General features: G+C 46.2%; 1 protein-coding gene across 2 annotated transcripts in view; it reads left to right on the top strand.

Annotated features, from left to right (window-relative positions):
- RASSF2 (Ras association domain family member 2) overlaps positions 1-22136 on the top strand; it is a 45542-nt gene that overhangs the window by 4320 nt on the left and 19086 nt on the right. The window contains exons 3-5 of one of the 2 annotated variants that reach the window (XM_060031191.1): positions 16462-16551; positions 18992-19067; positions 21689-21840. In XM_060031191.1, coding sequence (XP_059887174.1) covers positions 16493-16551; positions 18992-19067; positions 21689-21840 — 287 coding nt within the window. In that variant the 5' untranslated portion in view covers positions 16462-16492. Of the gene's footprint in view, positions 1-16453; positions 16552-18991; positions 19068-21688; positions 21841-22136 lie in introns of those variants that run through there. The other variant, XM_060031193.1, reaches the window with a different exon arrangement.

Here is a 22136-nt window from a genome sequence, read left to right as displayed (position 1 = left end):
TGTTCCCTGACTATGCCCCATGGGAGTACAGCCCCATCTTTTGCCTTCTCATCCCACATTTTGCCCATCCCTTTCCTTCTTGTTTCATTGTTCTCTATCTCTCACCTTGTGAAATTTGAGAGCAGAGTCCTTGACTGACTCACCTTGGTAGCATCCTGCAAAGTGCCTTTTATATCTTGGATTCCTCTTAAATATTGTTGACTGAATAAAAAATGAGAAGAAAAAAAAATAAAGTCTCTGAGTCTCAGTTTCCTCAGCTGTATGATGGAAATGATAACTATCTCACTGTGATACGTGCTCAGACAGGGGCCTGGCACACAGCAAGCATTCAGGCAAACATTTGCTGGCTCTTTGAGTAGTACCGACGGGGCTATGATGGATTTGGGAATGGGTGTTTTGGTGGACCATAGAGAATTATAATACTTTGGAGAGAGAGGCTTGAGAGCCAGTAGGAGCCAGCTCTAGCACACACCTGGCCTTGACTGGGCTGGGATGTGATCAGTGATCTTAATTTCCGAGTTTGTACACAGGGTGAGGAGGATACGAATTGTACTAGGTGGGGGGCTTCCCTGGCGGTCCAGTGGTTAAGACTACAGGCTTCCAGTGCTTCCACTGCAGGGGGCGCGGGTTCGATTCCTGGTCAGGGAACTAAGATCCCACAAGCCGCGCTGTGCAGCCAATTGTACTAGGTGTCAATATTTACGGTATGTTCAACTGTGCCCTGAACTGGCTGAATCACTGTGTATGAGACACTTCTGAGGTTCAGTTAAAGATTATTGAAGTGAGTGCTCTGAGTCTTTGGGGGCCTTGGTTTCCCCATCTCCAAAGCCAGGGCTTAGATGATTCCACAGGTCCCTTCTGGCCCTTGGTCTCCTCAGGAAGAGTCTATTGCATTCTCCTTCTGTCAATACAAAACAACATTTAACAAAAGAAAACCTTTCATATGTCTACAATTAGGTTGCCCACCATGGGGCACCCAGCACTGGGCCATCCTAAAGTTTTAGTCTTTTCTGCTGGCACAAGGGATTTTAGTAGAATTATCCCAGTAAAATGTTTGCCTTCCTTGTGTACCAGTTTCACTTAATGACGTAGGCATGATGTGTCCCCAGAGGAGGCCTGAGGAGTGGGTAAGGAGGATATGGAAAGGATATGCCCTACTTTCCTGAACCACTATGCAATGCTGTAGACACCCAAGTGGAAACCAAGAAAAGTCCATGTGGAAGAAGAGACTTCTATATGACAGAATTCAGCATTCCTAGTTGGGTTTTACTCACAGTGCTCCATTGATAATCCTCCTGAGGGAGTCCCTGACTCAGCAATTCCACCCATAGGAATTCTTATCCTAAGGATATAATTGGACACATGAAGAAAAATATGTGCATAAGGGATGTCCCATGCAGCGTTTTTTATAATAATAATAATAATAATAACAACAACAATAACGGAGACTAAATGCCCCCAAATAGTAAAATTGTTAATCATGGTGTATTTATACATTAAAATACCATGTGACTACAAAAAATTTAGGATACAGATGTGTATCTGTTAACATGGGAAAAGAGGATACATTTCTAAAAAGTAGGTTACCAAACAATGTGCTATTTTTGTAAGATATATCATATCATCCACTTATTTGCCTCTGGAATGATATATAGAAAAATGTTAATAGTGGTTGTCTCTGAGTGGTGGAATTTTGATCTTAACTTTTTAAAATATTTTCGATTTTTTATTATGGTAAAATATACACAATATAAAATTTACCTTTTTAACCATTTTTAAGTAAACAGTTCAGTGTCTGTCTTAGTCTGTTTGAGCTATACTATATAACAAATCCCACAGATTGAATGACTTACAAACAACAGAAATTTATTTCTCACAGTTCTGGAGTCTGGGAGTCGTCAGGGTGTGAGCGTGGTCAGGTGAGGTTCCTCTTCCAGAATGCAGACTTCTCATTATATCCTCACATGGCAGAAGGGGCTTGGAAGGGTCTCCTTTAATCCCATTCGTGGCTCCACCCTTATGACCTAATTACCTCCCAAAGGCCCCACCTCCTAATACCATCATAGGATTTCAACATATGAATTCGGGGAGGATACAAATATTCAGACCATAGCAGTGGCATTAAGTGCATTCACAGTGTTGTATGACCATCGCCGTTATTCATTTCCAGAACTTTTCCATCATCCCAAACAGAGACTGTACCCATTGAACATTAACTCCCCATTCCCTCACCGCACCCCAGCCCCTGGTAACCTCTATTATACTTACTGTCTTCATGAATTTCCCTATTCTAGGTTTCTTATAAAAGTGCAATTGCACAGTAGTTGTCCTTTTGTGGATCCTAATCTTTTTGCCTATCTATATTTTTAAAATTAAAAAAGTCTGTTTTACTTATGTAATAAAAAGGAAAGGAACAAGAAAGACCTGGGAGAGAATTGTGGTGCTTGGTCTCTGGTACTGTCATTTCAGGCTGGGCCACAAGGTCCTGGCCATCCTTGCTGCCTCCGCCGCCATTACCTGGGGTGGGGGTCAGCGTCTGACCTCCATCTCAGCCTGGCAGGACAAAGGTGGATGACCAGTGGGCCTCAGAACTAATCACGTTTGGGGCTTGCTGGTTGCTGGCAAATCATCTTATCCCAGGGTTTTCTGTGTGTGGTGGTGGGATTGAAAGGGTGTGCTTGGGGTTCACTGTGCCTCAAACCTAACAGCTGTCATGCAGTGAGGTCCAAACCAGGTGGAAGTCATGTTGCTGAGACCATCTTTCTTAAAGATTGAGAAGGAGAGCCTCAGCCTTTCTATTTTAAGCATCCTTTGTGTATTTCTGACCCTGTGGCTCAACTCAACCTACTAAATACCCACCAATGGCAGCTGTGGGTATGGCTGCTGAATCCTTTGTCCACAGGCAGGGTCAGCCTGCCAGGATGCAGGGAGGACTTTAACTGGTGGAATCCATGAGATCCTAAGAACTCTGGGGAGATGGGTAGTGGCCTCAGATAGTCAGTGCCCTCTTCCTAAGGCTCCACATAGGCTCTTACGGTTGATTATACAGATATCTGGGGCAAGGATTGATCTCTTGTGCATGTGGTGGGTTGTGTATATGACAGGATAATTGGGAACATGGTGCAGAGGGGTGGGGGCAGGGGAGGTGGTATGTATGTGTGTTTCAGTCTGGCCTGAGGTGAGAGGAGGTCAGGAAGCTTTGGTACCCAGAAACTGGATAGTAGGTTGTGTGGCTCTATTCAGGGGTCATGGGAGTGGGTCAAGCGGCTTTACTCTGGGATGTCTTGTTCTGTGGAAAATGTTGTTAAGTTTCTCATTAAGCAATCTCCCAGAAGAGCCTGCCCCAATCCTCCAGCGAGCTGGTGAAAGAATGTAGGTCTGGGAGGACAGATGTGCCTACTGTGTTCTCTGGAAATTTCTTCACCTGGCTCTGCCTGTTTTCTTCCTGCCCAGCAGAAGGCTGCTCTTTTAATCCCAGACAGTGGGGGAAGTATAAAGATTTTACGGAAACAGTCTTTGAAGTCCATTTTGAAAAGTTTGGTTTTTCGTGGTGCTGATTTTTCTTTAGGGTTAGTCAGCTGGTTGCAGGACAGGCAGAGGAGGGTGTGAGTGTGGTTTTGTGGAAAACTTCCCCTCAGCCTCCTGGAAATATTCTGGAAACCCCTGGATGAGCTGTTTCTCCTGGGTCTGAGATCTGCTATGTGAAGCTTTCCCCACACCTGTTGTAGGGCATTAATGAGGTTAAAAAAGGGTGGATGTGAGATGCCCCACAGTGGCTACCCCAGGGGAGGGCTCAGCACACACTGACCCTTCCTCCGCTCGCCTTCCTTACAGCTTTCAAGGGCGAGGAACCTGCCTGTCTCTGGCGGTGGAGGAGGCCAGCGCTTTGGGCTTTTGGGTTTCCAATCCTGGCCCTGGGTAGCAAGGAGAGGAAACCCTAAGATCTCTGCACACAAAGCTCATAGTCTCAGCCTATAACACCAAAAAAGGGAAGCTGCTGGGGTTCCCTTAGGAAGGGGATGTGAGGTCAGAGATGAGTTTCAGAGAAGCACTTAGTAAACAGGAAGCATGGCCAGAAAGAAACCTGTGCTTGTAGGAAGTGGGGAACTGGAGACGGCCTCCTCACCTGCCAGGATAAGCCAGCAGTGCCTGGAGCTGACGGCGAGTGGGGGCTCAGAGCATGAAGAGTGACACAGAACTTGGGCCCTCCCTGTGGGACAGGGCTCCACTTAAACCTTGCAGTTATTGGGCTGGAGGAAAGCTTAATTTGCCCTTCTGAAGGCAGGACTTTAAATACCCCATAAAATAGCCCTCGGTTTTGAGAAATGCAGGTGAAGGAATGCTTAGTCTTATGTGTCTTGTATGCCTCCACTAACTTCCCACTCTTTCCTCATGCCAAGTCAGTTACATGGAGTTTTGCACTTTGTTGAGTTTTATCCTGTGAGGGGCCATCTGGGCAGGGTCCCTCTGGCTGAAGATGACAGAGGCGCTGCTTCCCTTCCATCAGGGAGGCAGAGGTGGCCAGGACATTCCCTGGGGCCTATAGATACTGGAGGGTTCGCTTTCTGGGTCTTTGTGTTCTCTGAGCTGGAGTCTAAGTTCTTTGCACACACACACACTCCCTCACACACCCATACCACACATTCATATGTGCACTTGCACGCTCTCTCACACCCATACGGACACATTTACACACACACTCTCCCTTACATATCTACATCTATACATTTACTCACATCCACACCTACACATCCACACACATACCGCTTCTTCTGTCTGGAGTTTTTGCTTCCTTTATGCCTTTTTTGGCCCCATTCCAACACCCTGCTCATCCCCTGTGAGGCTAAGGTTTCCTTCTAAATATCCGTCCTGAAGTCAAAAGCTTGTGGATGTTGACGGGACTTCCCTATAAACAAGTAGTTGCTCATCTGGGCCCGCGAAATGATCGTTTGGCGGGGGGTGACTGTTGTGACTCTCGGGGTCACTCGCCTGGCCACCTGCCCGCTGGCGTGAGAGTAGGAGGCAGGCCTTCCCGGCAGGCATCCCAAGACCATTCCCTCAGATCTTCCCCAGCCACACTGAGGGACTCACACCTGTGTGAGGAAGGCCTAAGCAAGAAGGGTCAAGGACCCAGCTGTCAGTGGAAGGAGCTGGGGCTTTGCAGACCTTGCTGCTGGCAGGAGGGCGCCCAGCTTGGCCACCTGTCCTGCTGAATCTCAGGTCCTCATCTGGCAGGTGGACCAGACAGAGACTGCCTCCTGAGATAGAAGTGAGGTTGCCTGTCAGCAGGGGTCTCGTACCTGTTGTCAGTCAGGCACCCAGGTTTTTTCCAGAAGGAGGGGGGCAGGCTGTTTTTGGGGCCCATGAGTGTAGGGGGTAGCTTGTTCTTTAGACAGAGGGTGAGATGTGTCTGGGGATTCGTGGCTCTGTAACATTGCAAATACCTGGGTCCATGGATGGGATCTCCATCCCAGGCTCCTGCAAGGTCTGCTTTCCCTTCAGCTTGTCTGCCAGGCCAGTCACTGACTCACCTGCCTTCCCCAGGGCTGTGGCCAGCAGCTGAAGCCAGCCTCCAGCTGCCTGTCCTACTCGGAGACCCTCATGTCCAGCCAGGGCACCACAGAAGGAGCACTGGCCTCATCATGTCAGCTCTGTGACCTGGGACAATTCACCTGACCTCCGGGACCTTCTGTTTCCTCATCTTTAAAGTGATAAAAATAAAGCCTTCCCTGTGGGTTCTTGTAAGGAACAGGAGAAGGCTTCTAGAGTCTTGTCACCAGCAGCACCAGCATCCCTTGGGAGCTTGCTAGGAATGCACATTCTCAGGCCCCACTCTAGAGGTACTGAATCAGAAATTGGGAGGAGGCGGACAGGAATCTGTATTCAATGAGCCCTCTGGGGGATTCTGATATACACTTCTCTAGAATATGGCCAGGTCAGGTGACTTTTAGCTGAAAACTCTTTCTTCCCATTCACCTCAAGAGAAGCTGTACTAAATAAGGCTTCTGCTTTGCATCAGACAGTCCTGGGTTTGAACTCTAGCTCTGCCTCTTCCTGGCTGTGTGTCTTTGGACAAGTTACTTCACTTCTTTGTGCCTCAGTTGCTTCATCTACAAAATGGGAATATTATTGTTTCTTTCTTCATGGGGTTGTTACGGGGATTAAATGAGTCGAAGCAGGTATTATCTAGCTTGTAGTAAGCTTGCATTTCTGGTAGTTGTCTATTATTCACACTTGTTGTTTTATTATTAACATAGTAATACTGTTGTGATTGTTCTGTTCCCTATTTGTGAGGGAAACAGGAGACCAGGGCCTCCTTTGACTAGTCTCCTGTTAGTTCTCTTTGCTACCTGCCTCCACGTTAAGTGCCCTCCCTCCTCAGGCAGGACAAGCCAACCTCTTCCCAAATACCTTCGCCTCCCTTTTCCCTAACCTCTAACGTCCTTTTGGGGTGTGGAGGGGCAAAGCTTTGTATTCACATTCACAATAAAGCTGAGGAAGTAGAGTACATATACCCAGTACACTTGACCTTATCTCTCCCTTTGGTGCTGTTTGATGTTCTTTTCCTGAGCAGAGTGACTGAGAACCATGTGGGTGGTTCCCTGGGGGCCTGGACACGGGGTGGGAAAGGGATGGAGGAGGCACATGAGTTTGACCAGTAAGTGGGCCTTTTATTGAAGAAACCATGTAGATGGAAGGCAAAGTATGCTGTTTCCTTCCTAGGCAGCACGAATTTTGCCCATGTTTAGGGCAGGCTCAGGTGGAATCTCTTGTAATCTCTAGATCTTGGCAGCGCCCCAGGTCGCAGCTCAAGTCTCCTTCCTTGTGTGGCGCAGTAGGGCTGGGGTTTCCTGTTTGCCATCAACACTTCTTCCTGCCCCCACACGAGGAGGCTGAAGTGCGAGGAGGCTGAAGTGCGGAGGGGCCAGCACTATCTCCTCTCCCACTGCTTGGTTACAAAGCAGGCCCTCAGGAGACCTGATGAGGCGGTCTTCGATGCTGCCTCGGATAGCATGAAGCCATGGATAGTGTGAAGCACCGTGTCAGATAACTTTCTTCTCCAGCCCTAGAGCTCCAGATCGTCCCCAGAGGGCAGGGCCGACCAGGGTTCAGAGAAGAGGTGGGGAGAGGCCCCAAAAGGGGAAGCTGCAGGCCCCCAGCTAGTGTTTCCTTTGCATCTGGGGCCTGCAGCTGGCTCCCTGGCTTCTGGGGTGTGGTGCCCTGGTTTGGTGATGGGGCCCCTTGCATCAGCTCTGTGCCTGTACACACTGATCCTCGGGGATGCTCTGTACTGTCCCCTCTCCCCTTTGAAATATTAGTAATGGGAAGGGGGGCACTAAAGACTCAACTCAGTTTGCTTTCAGAAAATTCTGTTCCTTCCATTCTTGAAAGGTTTCGTTGAGATGCATTTGGGGGTGTCCTCAGTTTACACAGCTCTATCCCCATCAGATTTCATAGTGGTTCTCAGCCCTGGTTGTACATTGTCATGACCTGGGGAGGTTTTAAAAATGCTTGTGGCTGGACCTCCTCCCGGAGGGTCTGATGAAATTGGTCTGAGTTGCAGCCCTGACATCAGGAATTTCAAATTAACCCCCTACCCCATTCCCCCTCCAAGAGAGTCTAATGAGCACCCAGAATTAGAACCTCTGAGATGTGTGTCCTGAGTTCAGCTGTTACTCCTTCCCACTTTGGTTTCAGCTGAGGCTTGCCAAGTGCATGTCCCTCTCGCTGGTCAGGGGGTGGCTCTGTGGGGTTTGCCCCACTGGGAATGCTTCATGGAATAAGCCCTCCCCTTTCCCATCCTGTCTCTCTCTCTCCTAGTTATATTTTCTTAGAGACTGGGACTGCCTGGGTCCTATAAATTCATTGTTGCTCTGGCACCCCCCATCCTACCCTGGAGCTGAGGTGGGAGTGGGGTGGGGCCTGGCTCCTGTTATGCAATCAGAAAGACCCTTTAGGAAACAGAAAACAAACAAAACACCACAGGGGTTCTTCATCTCACTCTGGACTTTCCAGCCAGGGGTGGCCCCTCTTTCTGTTCTGTATTTGCCTGCTGGGGACTTTCCAGTTGATCAATAAGATGAGAGACACTTGGTCTCTAGGCTGGAACAGAAACTGTGTAGGGATTAGCTAGCCTCCTGGGGATGCTCTGCGACCAGATAACTTCAGTGTGTTCTCTGGGCTCCCTGACAGAAAGTGAGTGAGGGCACAGGAGTCTGGAGGAACCAAGAGCTAAGAACAGAGGAGCTTCTGCTCTCTTTGAACAGAGCTTTGATGCCTTTCCCACCTCCTCAAGCTTCCTGAGGACTTAATGCTTGCCCTCATCACAGGAAACTGAGCTGGTTAATTTCAAGAGCCTGGCTGGCCTCTCATTTATTCTTGGGGAGGCTGGAAACACCTGTGAGTGGGGGGGGGGGCGGGGGGAGTGGTTCTGTGAAAAGAAAGAGGAAAGGATCCTTTGTGCAACAGCTACAGGGTAGCTACAGGATTTTGACTGGTCTAGAACTTGGGCAAGTCTGTCCCCATTCCTGCAGCTCAGTCTTGTACCGACTGCACCTGGAGATCCTGTGCAGGCAGCTGTTTTGTCCCAGCTTGAGAGTGGGTAGAGGAAGGTGATAGAGCCAGAAGCTTCAAGCCCTAACGTGGAGCAGGTGTCGTGGCCGCTACTGGTACCCACCCAGATCCCCTTTACCTATTTTTTTAAAAATAAATTTATTTGCTTTTGGCTGCATTGGGTTTTCGTTGCTGCATGCGGGCTTTCTCTAGTTGTGGCAAGTGGGGGCTACGCTTCGTTACGTGCGCAGGCTTCTCTTGTTGTGGAGCACGGGCTCTAGGCATGCGGGTTTCAGTTGTTGTGGTTAGCGGGCTCTAGAGCGCAGGCTCAGTAGTTGTGGCTCACGGGCCTAGCTGCTCTGTGGCATGTGGGATCTTCCCGGACCAGGGCTCGAACCCATGTCCCTTGCATTAGCAGGCGGATTCTTTTTTTTTTTTTAATAAACTTATTTATTTATTTGTTTCTATTTTTGGCTGCGTTGGGTCTTTGTTGCTGTGTGCAGGCTTTCTCTAGTTGCAGCAGGTGGGGGCTACTCTTTGTTGCAGTGCGTGGGCTTCTCTTGTTGTGGCTACTCTTGTTGCAGAGCACAGGCTCTAGGCACACGGGCTTCAGTAGCTGTGGCTTGTGGGCTCTAGACCGCAGGCTCAGTAGTTGTGGCACACGGGCTTCCGCGGCATGTGGGATCTTCCCAGGCTAGAGATTGAACCTGTGTCCCCTGCATTGGCAGGCGGATTCTTAACCATTGCGCCACCAGGGAAGCCCCCCCTTTATCTACTGCCTGTTTTGGGTGTGGACTGCCGACAGGTCTCAGTTGCTCCCTAGTCTTGAGAATTTCTCTTGCAGGATAATGCCTGGGTGCTCACCCCCTCCTCCCAGAGGTGGCTCTCAACCAGCGACTGACTAGCGTGGGGTACAAAGGCCTGGCCTGCCTGTCTTAGGGTGGGACAATTCGGTGGAGTTGTTCACGCCCTAGAGCTCCCATGGGATCAGGCTGTGGCTGGGCTCCAGTTCCTTCCCCAGCCCAGTCCTTCTTCCCTCACTCCCTTACAGGTTTCTCCTGAAATCAATTCCTTAATAACTCATGTGCACAAGAATCCTCATTTTGACCTCTGCCTCTAGGAATTCCCTAACCTAAGACAGCAGGTTAGCTTTCTTTGGGCTGACTGTTGAATCCACTGTCTCCGCTGAAGAATTAATAATGAGAATGGGAATATTTGCAGGAGAGAGGCACAGTGTAAGAGCTGAGGGTCCAAAGAGAGAAAGCTGTAGGCCTAGGAGAGGAAAGAAACACCAAATGAATGGTTTCTGTGTGGTGGTATAAGTGCTGTGATGAAGGACAGGCTGAGGTGTGGGTGCCTATCCCCCCAACACTGCCCAGGGACAGCGAGAACAGTTTGTAGGAGGAGGTAAGTTTTGGATCCGGGTCTAGGGAACATGTGCGTTTGTTTGGGTCTGAAAAGCATGGGCACACTCACAGAGCATGAAAAACAGGCGTAGAAAGTTCTTTGTAGCTGGGATGTCATCATCTTCAATAGCTTAGGAACCTTCCCTTTGTCAAGACATTCTCTTGGATCTTAGGGATGGTTGTGCCCTCAAGTTGTCCTGGGAACAGGCAGGAAGTAGTGGATGGGTCTTCACATGGGAAGTGCTAGGTTCTGCTGACAGGCTGCATGGCATTGCCCAGGCATTTAATGGAGCTGAGGAGAACCCAGAACATGCCAGGGCATGAAGTGGTGCCAGAAGAGAGGACTGACTGGTTAGTGGCCTCAACAGGTCTCCACTGTAACTAGTTGACTAGGAGGCTCATGTCCTGACTTGGCAAGCCCAATGGTATTCACATCTCCAGACATGTTAGCAGACATGCTTTGTAGTTAGTAGACATTCAATATACATTTTATCTTTTAAAGTTTTTCTAAAGAGAAGTTGTACTGATCTAGAAGTCTTGAGGGCTAAATGGCCACGTTCACGGGGGTTCAGTAGGTTTAAATATGTTTTAGACTTCTAAAGAGTGACTCCACATCAAAGATTATTTGTGTCAAATCTGCCCTTTCATTCCTGTCCCATTCTGTCTCTCTCCTCCTTTCTCTGTATGGGAAGCAGTGAGCTGTCTCCGTTCTGTGCCTGAGATGCTGGCTGATGTGGGAAGCACCCTCCTTCCTCTCTGTCTTGCTTTCCCCTCTTCAAAGAGATGGTGAAGATTGGTTCTATATTCTCAAGGCAATGTGGAAGTGATGCTTGGAAATGATCCTTACAAGGCATTGTGGAGTCCAGGAGGGCTTCATAAATTCTTGATAATAACAGAGAAGGCAGAAGAATTGCAGCCAGCTAGCTGAGCAAATCCCTCTCTTCGAGACTGTAGATATTGGCAGGCACCCTTGGTAGAAGTGTCCAATTGAATGTGGATCCCAGCCCCATCAACCTTCTTCCTCTGACTCTTCCTTGTGTGAGAACAATACTCTGCTTAAGCAATATTGGACTGAACTCTAAATTTCCGGCCTTTTGTTTGCTCTGCTACTGTGTTTGCCTTAAAGTGTATGTAAATGTAGCTGGCTTTTTTTTCCTCTCCAGCTGGCTGGAGGTAGCCAGTGATTTGTGGTGATGGTTGGAAAGTTTATGAAGACAGATGCAGTTGTTGTCCTTGAGATAGACAAAGGAGGGGTTGGGTCCTAGAATCAGCTACCTGTAATTTCAGTTCAACAATGTGGTCGGCTGTGTAAGTATTTTCCTAACATTCCTAACCCAAGAAACGTAAAAGTAAGAAAAAAGGTGGGGAGAAGTCAGGCTGAAGACAAAGATTGGGCCAAGTGAGTCTATAGGTCAGATTTATAACAATGGGCTTGGTGAAGTCACTCAATATGTAGACAGAGCTTTAGAGAATTCCCACATTTGGGCCATCAGACTACTTGATGATTTATATCAACCTGGTAAGTAAAAAATAGTGATAAGGGAGATTGAACATCTTTATTAACTATTTGTATTTATTTTTCTGTGAACTATCTGTTCATGTGCTTTGACAAATTTTCTATTGAGTGTAGTCTTTTTCTTATTGAATTATTAAAGACTTTTACATATTGAGATTAACATTTCATAATATGTATTGTAAATATTTTCCCCCAATTTGTCATTTGCCTTTTGACTCAGGATAGGGTAAACTTTTTTTCTAAACAGAAGCTTAAAATTTTTACAAATTGGTATCTAGTTTTCTTTTTTCATCATGCCTTCTGGGTTTTGGGTCAAGAAAGTTTTCCCCAGTTCAAATTTCCCTACATTTCCTTCTAGCATTTTATGTTTTTAATGTTTAAGTTTTTAATTCATTTATGATTCCTTTTGGTGGAAGAGTAAGGTAGGGATTTAGATTCCGCATCTCCCCCTTTCCAAAGGCCAGTCAATTCTCTGGCAACATTTTGTTTTATTAATCTATCTTTTCCCTGATATTTAGAAAGGTAGCACACATTCTATGTTCCCAAATATGTTTGGGTCTATTTCTGTATGTGATATTGTTTCATTAATCTGCCTGTTTTCCTCAAGTACCAAATAGTTTTAGTAACTGCAGAGAAGACTTAATTTCTCTAATTGGTACTTTCAGTAGATTTAAGAGGATGTAGTGTCAAAAGGGATTTGTCTTGGGAGCAGGACAGATTGCTTTCAGATCCAAAACAAAATTACCAAATTATAGGTTATTATGGAGGCAGTGAATGAGAGTCCTGCAGAAAATCCAATCAGTGATTTAGAAAATTATCTGTAGAATTCTGGGGAAAATAAGGAGGTGGAGACTGTGAGTAAAAATTATACGAGACTTGGAGGATAACTGCAGGGATGTATGTAAGTATGTATGTATGTATGTATAGTGCTGGAGAGAGGGGATAGAGACATTGCAGAAGAAAAAACAAGAATGGAAGGAAGAGAAGCAGGAATCAAAGCAAGTATAGGATATTTCCCTGGCTGGAGAAAGACCTGAATGTTCAGGATGAGGTCTGTCAATGGCCAGGCACTACTAATCTGATTTCTACTCCATCCAAGCTTTGGCATTGGCTCTGACCGAGGTCCCCCATGATTCTGTGTGGTAAATCAGAGACCCCTCTGGGTTTCCCTTGGGCTCCCACCACCAGCTCCTGGCTCTGCTGATCTTGGCCTTCTTCTCAGGGCCCCCTGTTCTCTTGGCTTCCAGGATACTGCATCTCCTGTTTTCCCTCCCCTTATAGGGACTCATCTTTTCTCTGCCCATCCCTGACCTACTGGGTCCTTTGAATCCCTGCCCTTGGCCCTGCCCCTTCAGCCCTCCCTGCTCTCTCCCTGGTAATCTTGCCACTCTCCTGACCTCCCTTCCTTCAGCCAAGCCAGGATTCCCTCCCTGGGAGCTCCACACTGTCACTCTCCTGGGCCGCAGGGCTGGCTGTGCTTCTTGTCATCTGCATCACGGGGTTCCATGGCCCTGCCTCAGACTCAGCCCGTGTTCCTCACACCAGTGCTTGTGACTGTGCATGGCCACCTTCATCGCTATCCTCACCAGTAGCCAGGCATCGTGCTGGACTCTGCCTTTACCCTCATGTCGAATCTGGCCCTTTCCAAATCTTTTTATTGATGGATCATGACTTTTTCTCTACCTCTTTAAACTCTTTAGACTCTGTTACTCCATCCCCACTGCCTGCTTCCCTGGGACAGGCCTCTCAATTGGTCCCCCTACCTCTGTTTTCTTCCCCAATCCTTTCTCAAAGTAGACAGCAGAGTGTGATAATCATTCCAAAATTCAACTCAGATCACACCCTTCCCTTATAACTCCCCTTGTTTTCCTATTGCCACTATAAAAAAATCATCACAGACTTGGTGGTTTGAAACAACAAAAATATACTCACTTACATTCTGGAGGCCAGAAGTCTGACATTGGTTTCAGTGGACCAAAACTAAGGTGTCAGCAGGGCTGCGCTCCCTCTAGAGGCTGTGGGGGTAATTTCATTTGCTTGCCTTTTCTGGCTGTGTTCCTTGGCTCATGGTCCCTTTCTCCACCTTTCATCCACAGCGTAGCATCTTCAAATATCTTTCTCTGCTGAGGTTGTCTGTAGAATCTCCCTCTGCCTTTCTTATTAGGGCACTTGTGTTTACATTTAGGGCCCACCCAGGTAATCTAGGTTAGTCTTCCCATTTCAAGATCCTTAATTTAATCACATCTGCAAAGTCCCTGTCACCATATAAGGTGACAGTGACAGGTTCCAGGGATTAGGACCTGGATATCTTTGGAGTCCATTATTCAGCCTACCACACCCCCCATTGTACTGCAAAGTCCAAACTCCTCCATATGGTCAAGGTCCAGCACACACACCACCCCATCTTGGTGCATGCTCCTGCCTGGACCACTCTGCCCCTCACCTTTGCCAGCTCTGTCTCATCACTGAGGTCTCAGTTTAGAGTTCACTTCCTCCAGAAAGCTCCTGGGACCCCACCCAAGTCCAGATCAGGTGCCTTTCCCGTGTGCTGCTGTGGCACCTGCCCTCCTCGATAGAATTGTCTTTCCCCTCATATCCCCTCCTGCTGGACTATGTACACTTGAAGGCAGGTCTGTGCCAGTTTACTTGCTGTTGAACTGCCATCAGTAAACGCAAAGCTTTGACACATCTTAGGCACACAATAAATGAACGTATACATTTACATATGCATAGAAGTGGTGCTTTAAAAAAAATGGGTATTCACTAGTTACGGTAATTGTCACTTAAGAAAAAAAGAAAAACTTTCTCAGTAGTCTGACTTTCTTTCCTTTTCCTTTTTTTGCAGTACATATATACTCCAAATTTTATGATTTTTTTTTCCTTTTTTGAAGAATTGAAAAATTAAAATTTAGAGAGAACAGTTGTGTTCTTGGGGTACCACTTTTGGGTATACAGGTGGGGTATGAATTTTCTGAATGGAACTCTGCCCTCCACTCCCCTCCTCCCACTTATACCCCTTCCTTAGGGAGCCTTTGTATTAGTTTCCTGTTGTTCTTGTAACAAATTACCAAAACTTAGTGGCTTAAAACAATACAAATTTATTATCTTCTGGTTCTGTAGGCCAGACGTCTGACATGGGTCTTCCTGGACTAGAATCAAGGTTTTGGCAGGGCCTGTGTTCTTTTCTAGAGGATCTAGGGGAGAATCCATTTCCTTGTCCTTTCCAGCTTCCAGAGGCCACCCACATTCCTTGGCTAGCACCCGATTCCCCCAACTTCAAAGCCAGCAACAGTGGGTTGAATCCTTTTCGCATTGTGTCACTATAACACTGATTTTCTGCCTGCTTTTTCCATTTAAAAAATTTGTGGCAAAACACACATAAAATTTGCCATCATAACCATTTTAAGTGTACAGTTCAATGGCATTAAGTACATTCACATTGTTGTGCAGCCGTCACTGTCATCCAGCCACAGAACTGTTTTCATCTTGCAAAACTGAAACTCTATACCCATTAAATAGTAACTTGCCATTCCACCTTCCCTAGCCCCTGGCAACCACCATTCTACTTTCTTGTCTCTATGGATTTGACCTAGGTACCTCATGTAAGTAAAATCATACAGTACTTGTCCTTTGGTGACTAGATTACTTCACTTGGCATAATGTCCTCATGGTTCATTCATGTTGTAATGTGTGACAGGGTTTCCTTCCTTTTTAAGGCTGAATAATATTACATTTTATATATATTTATATATATATATATATATATATATATATATATATATATATACACACACACACATATGCCCCCCACATATATATGTGTGTGTGTGTGTGTGTATATATATATATATACATATATATATATATACCCCCCACATTGTTAATCCATTCATCCACTGATGGATATTTGAGTGGCTTTCACCTTTTGGCTGTTGTGATTAATTCTGTGAAGAACATGGGTGTACAGATATCTCTTCAAGGTCCTACTTTCAGTTCCTTTAGGTATGTACCCAGAAGTAGAATTGCTGGATCATATGGCAGTTCTATTTTTAAGTTTTTGAGAAACTGCCATACTGATTTCCACAGCGCTGCACCATTTTACGAATTCCCACCAATAGTGCACAAGTGTTTCAGTTTCTCTGCATCCTCACCAACACTTGTTGTCTCATGTCTTTTTGATGATAGCCATTCATCAAAATGTGAGGTGATATCTCATTGTGGTTTTTTCAAAAAATTTTATTGAAGTATAGTTGATTTATAATGTATTTAATTTCCACTGTACAGCAAAGTGACTCCGTTATACACATATGTATTCTTTTTCATATTTTTTCCATTATGGTTTATCACACGATGTTGAATATAGTTCCCAGTGCTATACAGTAGGACGTTGTTGTTTATCCATCCTTTATATAATAGTTTGCAAGACTTACGTTTCCCTGATGATTAGTGATATTGAACATCTGCAATCTAAAGCCTCCCAACAAAGAAAAGCCCCAAGACCGGATGGTTTCATTAGTGAATTCTACCAAACATCTAAAGAAGAGTTAATACTGATCCTTCTCAAACTCTTAGCAAAAAATTGAAGAAGATGGAACACTCCCAAACTCATTTTACAATGCCAGATCCCAAAGCCAGATAAGGACATTACAATTAAAAAAAAAACGAAAAAAAAACACTGCAGGCTGAAATACTAGATGAAAGAAAATATAAAAATTCTCAACAAAATACTGGCAAACTGAATTTCAACAGTGCATTAAAAGGATCATACACCATGATCAAGTGGGATTTTTCTCAGAGGCTGTGGCAAGCAGTGGCAGCAGCCAGCAGTGTGGCATTTCCCTGGCCCTGGGTCAGTGTTGGGCTGCTCGAGCTGTGGATCTGGGGCAGGGACAGAGAGCCATGTGCTCCCCACCTCTGGTACATGGTCTGCTGAGTTCCTAAGGACACAACCTGACTTTAACCTCTGTCTTCACCTTTCAAATATAGGCCTCTCGTCTGATGAAAAGAGAAAGGAAGAATGGACTACAGTCACCAAACTTCCCTAGTCCCATGTGGACAAGATAAATACATTTCCAAGTAAGATTTTTTGCTATGGTATTGTGTTTGCAGTGGCCAGTCCCATGTCAATGGAAGCCACTGGCAGAGGAGCCTCCTCTGTGCATGAGAGGAGCTCATGTGTGTGAGAAGGAGAAAGCAACTGAGTGTGGACTAGTGAGAGCATCAGCAAGGTTGCTGCTATAGATAAAAAACATGCCCCCATGGGGCTTCCCTGGTGGCGCAGTGGTTGAGAGTCCGCCTGCCGATGCAGGGGACACGGGTTTGTGCCCCGGTCCGGGAGGATCCCACATGCCGCGGAGCGGCTGGGCCCGTGAGCCATGGCCGCTGAGCCTGCGCGTCTGGAGCCTGTGCTCCGCAACGGGAGAGACCACAGCAGTGAGAGGCCTGCGTACCGCAAAAAAAACACAAAAAACAAAAAAAAACATGCCCCCAGAGCCTGGCCATAGAGAGTGAAGTTAAGGAGGTCTTTAGGACATGGTACCCTTAGGGGTTCAAAAGAGATGATGTCCTGGAGGGCTTCCAGGAGGAGGAGTTGGCGCTGGCTGCTCACTGTCTTGTCTGTGGTATACCCCAGGGAAGTCCTGGCTGGGTTGTGTCCCTGTGCTGCTGGGGTTCTGGCTAAAATGGGCACAGGTGCCCCCTGAATAGCAGGAGACAGTTTCATTGCTTTATATACACTAAAGTCTTTTGAACTCAGATTTTTGCTGATATGGCAGGGCCTAAGCCAAAATAGACTTTTTTAAATTATAAGTTTGCAGATATATTTTTACATTAAGCACAGGGATTTGTACATATTTTTCTCTATCTTAATGAAATGTTTAATTTATTTGAGACCAAATTGTTTGAATTCCTTTAGACACACTTGGCCATACACAGGCACACCGTTGTGTGAGCTGTAGATCATACTTATCTCTTCACTGATGGATTTCCCCTGGGGCTTCTACTGACCAGTACTTTTAAATCCTAGTTTCAGATCCTTGTGTTCAAAAGTATCAAACAGCTTTTGTTTTAGGTTATTTGGAGTCACATATTTTGCTAATTCACTCCAGCTTATCTAGGTTTAACTTGTCTGGAACTTCTTGGAGTTTCCAGCCAGTTTTGACCTCCTGTGTGGCCCCAAATCTCTCCATTGAATGGCTGGACTTAGAGGGACTGAACTCCCTTGCCTCTTGCCTGAGTATAGGCAAAAGAACACACCTCAGCCTCCTCAAGCCCTTCCCAGGCCTCCCCTCATTCACTTTCAGATAAAACTTGATCACAGCATTTTCAGGTTTGACAGCTCTCACTCTGATCACAAAGGGTGTGACATGCTCTCTCACATTTAGTAGAGCTGTGCTCCCAGGGGGGCCACTTGGAAACCAGTATTTAGAGGCCTTGTAAGGTTTTTAAAAAATATTTTTATAAACTAAAAGCACCTAGAATAGATTAAAAAGTAAAAGCACCTAGAAGGGTACATTGCTAGGATTCAGAAGCCCCCTCATGCCCACTTCTAGTCACCACTCCCAAAGGTGAACCACTGTCTGAATTCTGAATTCATATAAATGGAATCATACAATATGTGCTCTTTTGTGTCTGGCTTCTTTCACTCAGCGTAATATCTTTGAGATTCATCCGTGTTATGTGTAGTTCATTCATATTCTCATTGCTGCTCCATTGTGTGGCCATAGCTGCCTTTATTCATCTGTTCCACTCTTGATGGGAGTCAGTAAATTTTTTTTTTTTTTTTTTTTTTTTTTTTTGCTTTACGCGGGCATCTCACTGTTGTGGTCTCTCCTGTTGCGGAGCGCAGGCTCAGCAGCCATGGCTCACGGGCCCAGCTGCTCCGCGGCATGTGGGATCTTCCCAGACCGGGGCACGAACCCATGTCCCCTGCATCGGCAGGCGGACTCTCAACCACTGCGCCACCAGGGAAGCCCGGGAGTCAGTAAATTTTTAAACACATGATAAGGTCATGTCAATGAAGCATAAGTCAGTGGGACCCAGGCCTGTCCCTTTAACTTTCTGAAATTCTAGGAGTTTCTGAGTCTTGTGAAGGTTTGTAGTGATTGTCCCCTCCTCACTCACAGCATGTGTGAGGGAGGAAATGCTGTGGAGAGGCTGGAGAAATCCTGTCTATGGGCTTTTGAAGTGTGTTTGCCTCTATGAATCTGTGATTTATTAAGGCCTGCATATTTAGCTTGGGTTTGGGGAGTGTTGTGAGAGATGCCAACCTTTGTCAGCAGACCAGACCTGCGTTGGTTTTCTGGAGTTGCTCTTTACATCCAGTCTGTTCTAGGTAGTATTTACTCTTGACCTTGACCTTGAACTCTGGGTGTGTGTATGTGTATATGTACACATGTAGACAAACACCCAGACTGGAATGACTGAAGGCCAGCTTAGAGGTGAGAAAAAGAGGGAATAACTGCATTATAAGTGGCTTCACCTGAGATTGTGACACCTCTTTTATTTTTCCCTTAAGGAACGAACTTCTTCTGCATCTGAAGACCTACAACTTGTACTATGAAGGCCAGAATTTGCAGCTCCGACATCGTGAGGTAAGGAGTCCCAAGGAAGATCTGTGAGGCTCCTTCCCTGGTGGCCAGCCCAGTCTTTGTCTCCATGTCTCCTGGTCTGAGAGTCCCTGCCTCTCCTGCCACAGTGAGGAGCCTCTCGATGCTAGTGATGTTATTGGGAGTCCCTAGAGTTCTTCAGAAGGAGACCCCAGGCCCAAATTTGTTCTAAAAAGGATGAGCTTTTCTGTTCTGGAGACATTGCTGCGGCTGTGTGGCTGGGCTAGCGCCAGCCTCAAAAAAAGAACCCTCCCTTTCATGAAATGACTCTTTCAGCTAACTCTCAAGCAGCCTTCCTCCTTTGGGGCAATTCAGGAACTTCACACAGTCCTCTACGTTGACACATCTGGGCCCATGTCCTATTGCTGAAGCAACCTGGACAAGTTACATAAGCTCTGGGTGGTAACTCTTGGCCCTTCCCCACAACTGCAGCAGCCTTCCTCTAGTGCCTTCTTGGAGTGTTCTTTGTTATCCATCTGTCTTTCCCCAGCCCCCATCCTGAATCTAAGCTTATTCATACTGTATCCATTTCTGTAAAGCCTGTTTCAGATAGATGGTGGAGTAATATATACTCAAATGTCCTTGACCGATAAGAAATTGTGTGTAATACCCTTCTAAACACATTTTCAGGTTGTCAAGCCATGGGGATTTAATTCATAGAAACAAACGGATATCCAGATGGCAGAATTTCAGCTACTAAGGCAGGCTGGTTGGGAATACTATGTAGTGGCTTTTTGTATGTGCCTCAAACCACACCACATAGGCAAAGTCCTACTTTGGGTTAAATTCTGCCCTACAATCATGTGATATAAACTAATGATGCCAACCTTGACCAGCTAGAAGGCCATATATGACCTGTGCTTCAATAAAGCTTTTCTCCCTAAGATCCCCAAATGCCCTAAAGTTGCTGCACTCTTCTCCTGCCTTCTTTATTACCCCCTCCCTCTCTAAGGATGATCCTGGGGCCCGGGTTAGTTGTTCAGTGAACAAGTATCATCTTCGTTTATGTGGCTTGTCCTGAAGATGTGGCCATAGCCCAGATATCAGGTCTTGGTCCTGCTTATAAAATATGGGTTCATGCAGGGGACACGGGTTCGAGCCCTGGTCTGGGAAGATCCCACATGCCATGGAGCAACTGGGCCCGTGAGCCACAATTACTGAGCCTGTGCGTCTGGAGCCTGTGCTCCATAACAAGAGAGGCCGCGACAGTGAGAGGCCCGCGCACCACGATGAAGAGTGGCCCCCGCTTGCTGCAACTAGAGAAAGCCCTCACACAGAAACAAAGACCCAACACAGCCATAAATAAATAAAATAAATAAATAAATAAATAAATAAATAAACAAAAACAAAAAAACATGGGTTCAGAAAGGTTTTTCTGAAACTCTAGAAAGAAAACCTGACCCTTTAGGCATTGTCCTCAAACCCTCTACTAATTAGTGGCTGGACCATTAGCAAGATTTTGGTCGTTAAACAGCTTTTCTGAGATGTGTCCTATAGGTGATTAAAAGGTTTTATGGTGATTAGTGAGATCCACTTCTTTGGGATAAAACATGCAAATGTTTTTAGAAGGGTTTCACATTTAAATTCTTATCAGTCAACAACCCTTGAGTATAAAGTTGGAATTCTTACAGGATTTATTCACCTCTTGGAGAGTTGTTATGTAGCACATTAGCTAATTATTGGCCTGGGAAGTTCTGCTGTTAAGAAATCTGATTAACACATCATCTCCCAACTCATGATCACACGATACTCTTTTTAAGGTAACAATTGATCTGGTAGAGGAGCTAGTATTCTGTTAAACAAACTTGAGGAAATATTACTTTAAATCTCCTTCAACCAGTGGGTCAGATTAACATATAACATGTTATAGCTAAAGACACATCACTTTCCATAGTAGGGGAGGGGAAAGTAGCTAGTTTAAGGTTTTAGCTCTTGCTTCTGTTAGCAGGGTTAGTCTCACATACTTTAAGAAATGTAATTGGACTTCCCTGGTGGCACAGTGGTTCAGAATCTGCCTGCCAATGCAGGGGACACGGGTTCAAGCCCTGGTCTAGGAAGATCCCACATGCTGCAGAGCAACTAAGTCCATGCGCCACAACTACTGAGCCTGCGCTCTAGAGCCCGCGAGCCACAACTACTGAGCCTGTGTGCCACATCTACTAAAGCCTAGAGCCCATGCTCCACAACAAGAGAAGCCACCGCAATGAAAAGCCCATGCATCATAATGAAGAGTAGCCCCCACTCGCCGCAACTAGAGAAAGCCCGCACACAGGAACGAAGACCCAACACAGCTAAAAATAAATTAAAAAAGAAAAAAAAATGTAGTTAATTTCTTTAAAGTCATTAGTATAAAAACAACAAAAAAACATTGTTATAATTTGCACATGTCTATGAATTTTGAGGCAACTTTGCCCTGACCTCTGAGGTCAGCTTCAGAGCCTCAGGGGTAGTTTACAAGTGGAGAGAGTGTCTTGGAGCTGGGGTGTGACTGTAACTTGGGTGCACCCAGCTGGACACATCATGGATGCTGTCAGTTACCCCCAACAACATGGTGCTGGCTTCCTTGAGGCTTTTCTGGGCTCACCCTGCCAATTGTTTTGTGGCAGGAAGAAGATGAGTTCATCGTGGAGGGGCTGCTGAACATCTCCTGGGGGCTGCGCCGGCCCATTCGTCTACAAATGCAGGATGACAATGAACGCATTCGCCCTCCTCCATCCTCTTCCTCTTGGCACTCCGGCTGTAACTTAGGAGCTCAGGGGTGAGTGAAGAGAGATGGGACTGGGGGGTGACCAGGGGTATCTGGGGGTTCCATCTATTCTCAAGCAGGTAAATTCCACCTTCTTCCAGCAAGCCTTGATCCCAGCTCCTATTCCCACTGCCCCCTGCCTTCGACTTGGGATGAGGAGAAAGGGGTGTATGTTGGTGTTATTGGGCTTCCATGCCTGTCACCACAATCACTGAGTGAGAGTCAGAGTGATGAGGGGAGATGCTGAGTCAGAGAGGAGAAACACTAAGGCCTGGGTGAGCAGCATGCCTTCCCCAGCGTGGAGACCC

This window comes from Delphinus delphis, chromosome 15 (assembly GCF_949987515.2).
Source record: "Delphinus delphis chromosome 15, mDelDel1.2, whole genome shotgun sequence".
Classification (NCBI taxonomy): Eukaryota; Metazoa; Chordata; class Mammalia; order Artiodactyla; family Delphinidae; genus Delphinus; species Delphinus delphis.
This window is presented reverse-complemented; position numbering and strand designations above follow the sequence as displayed.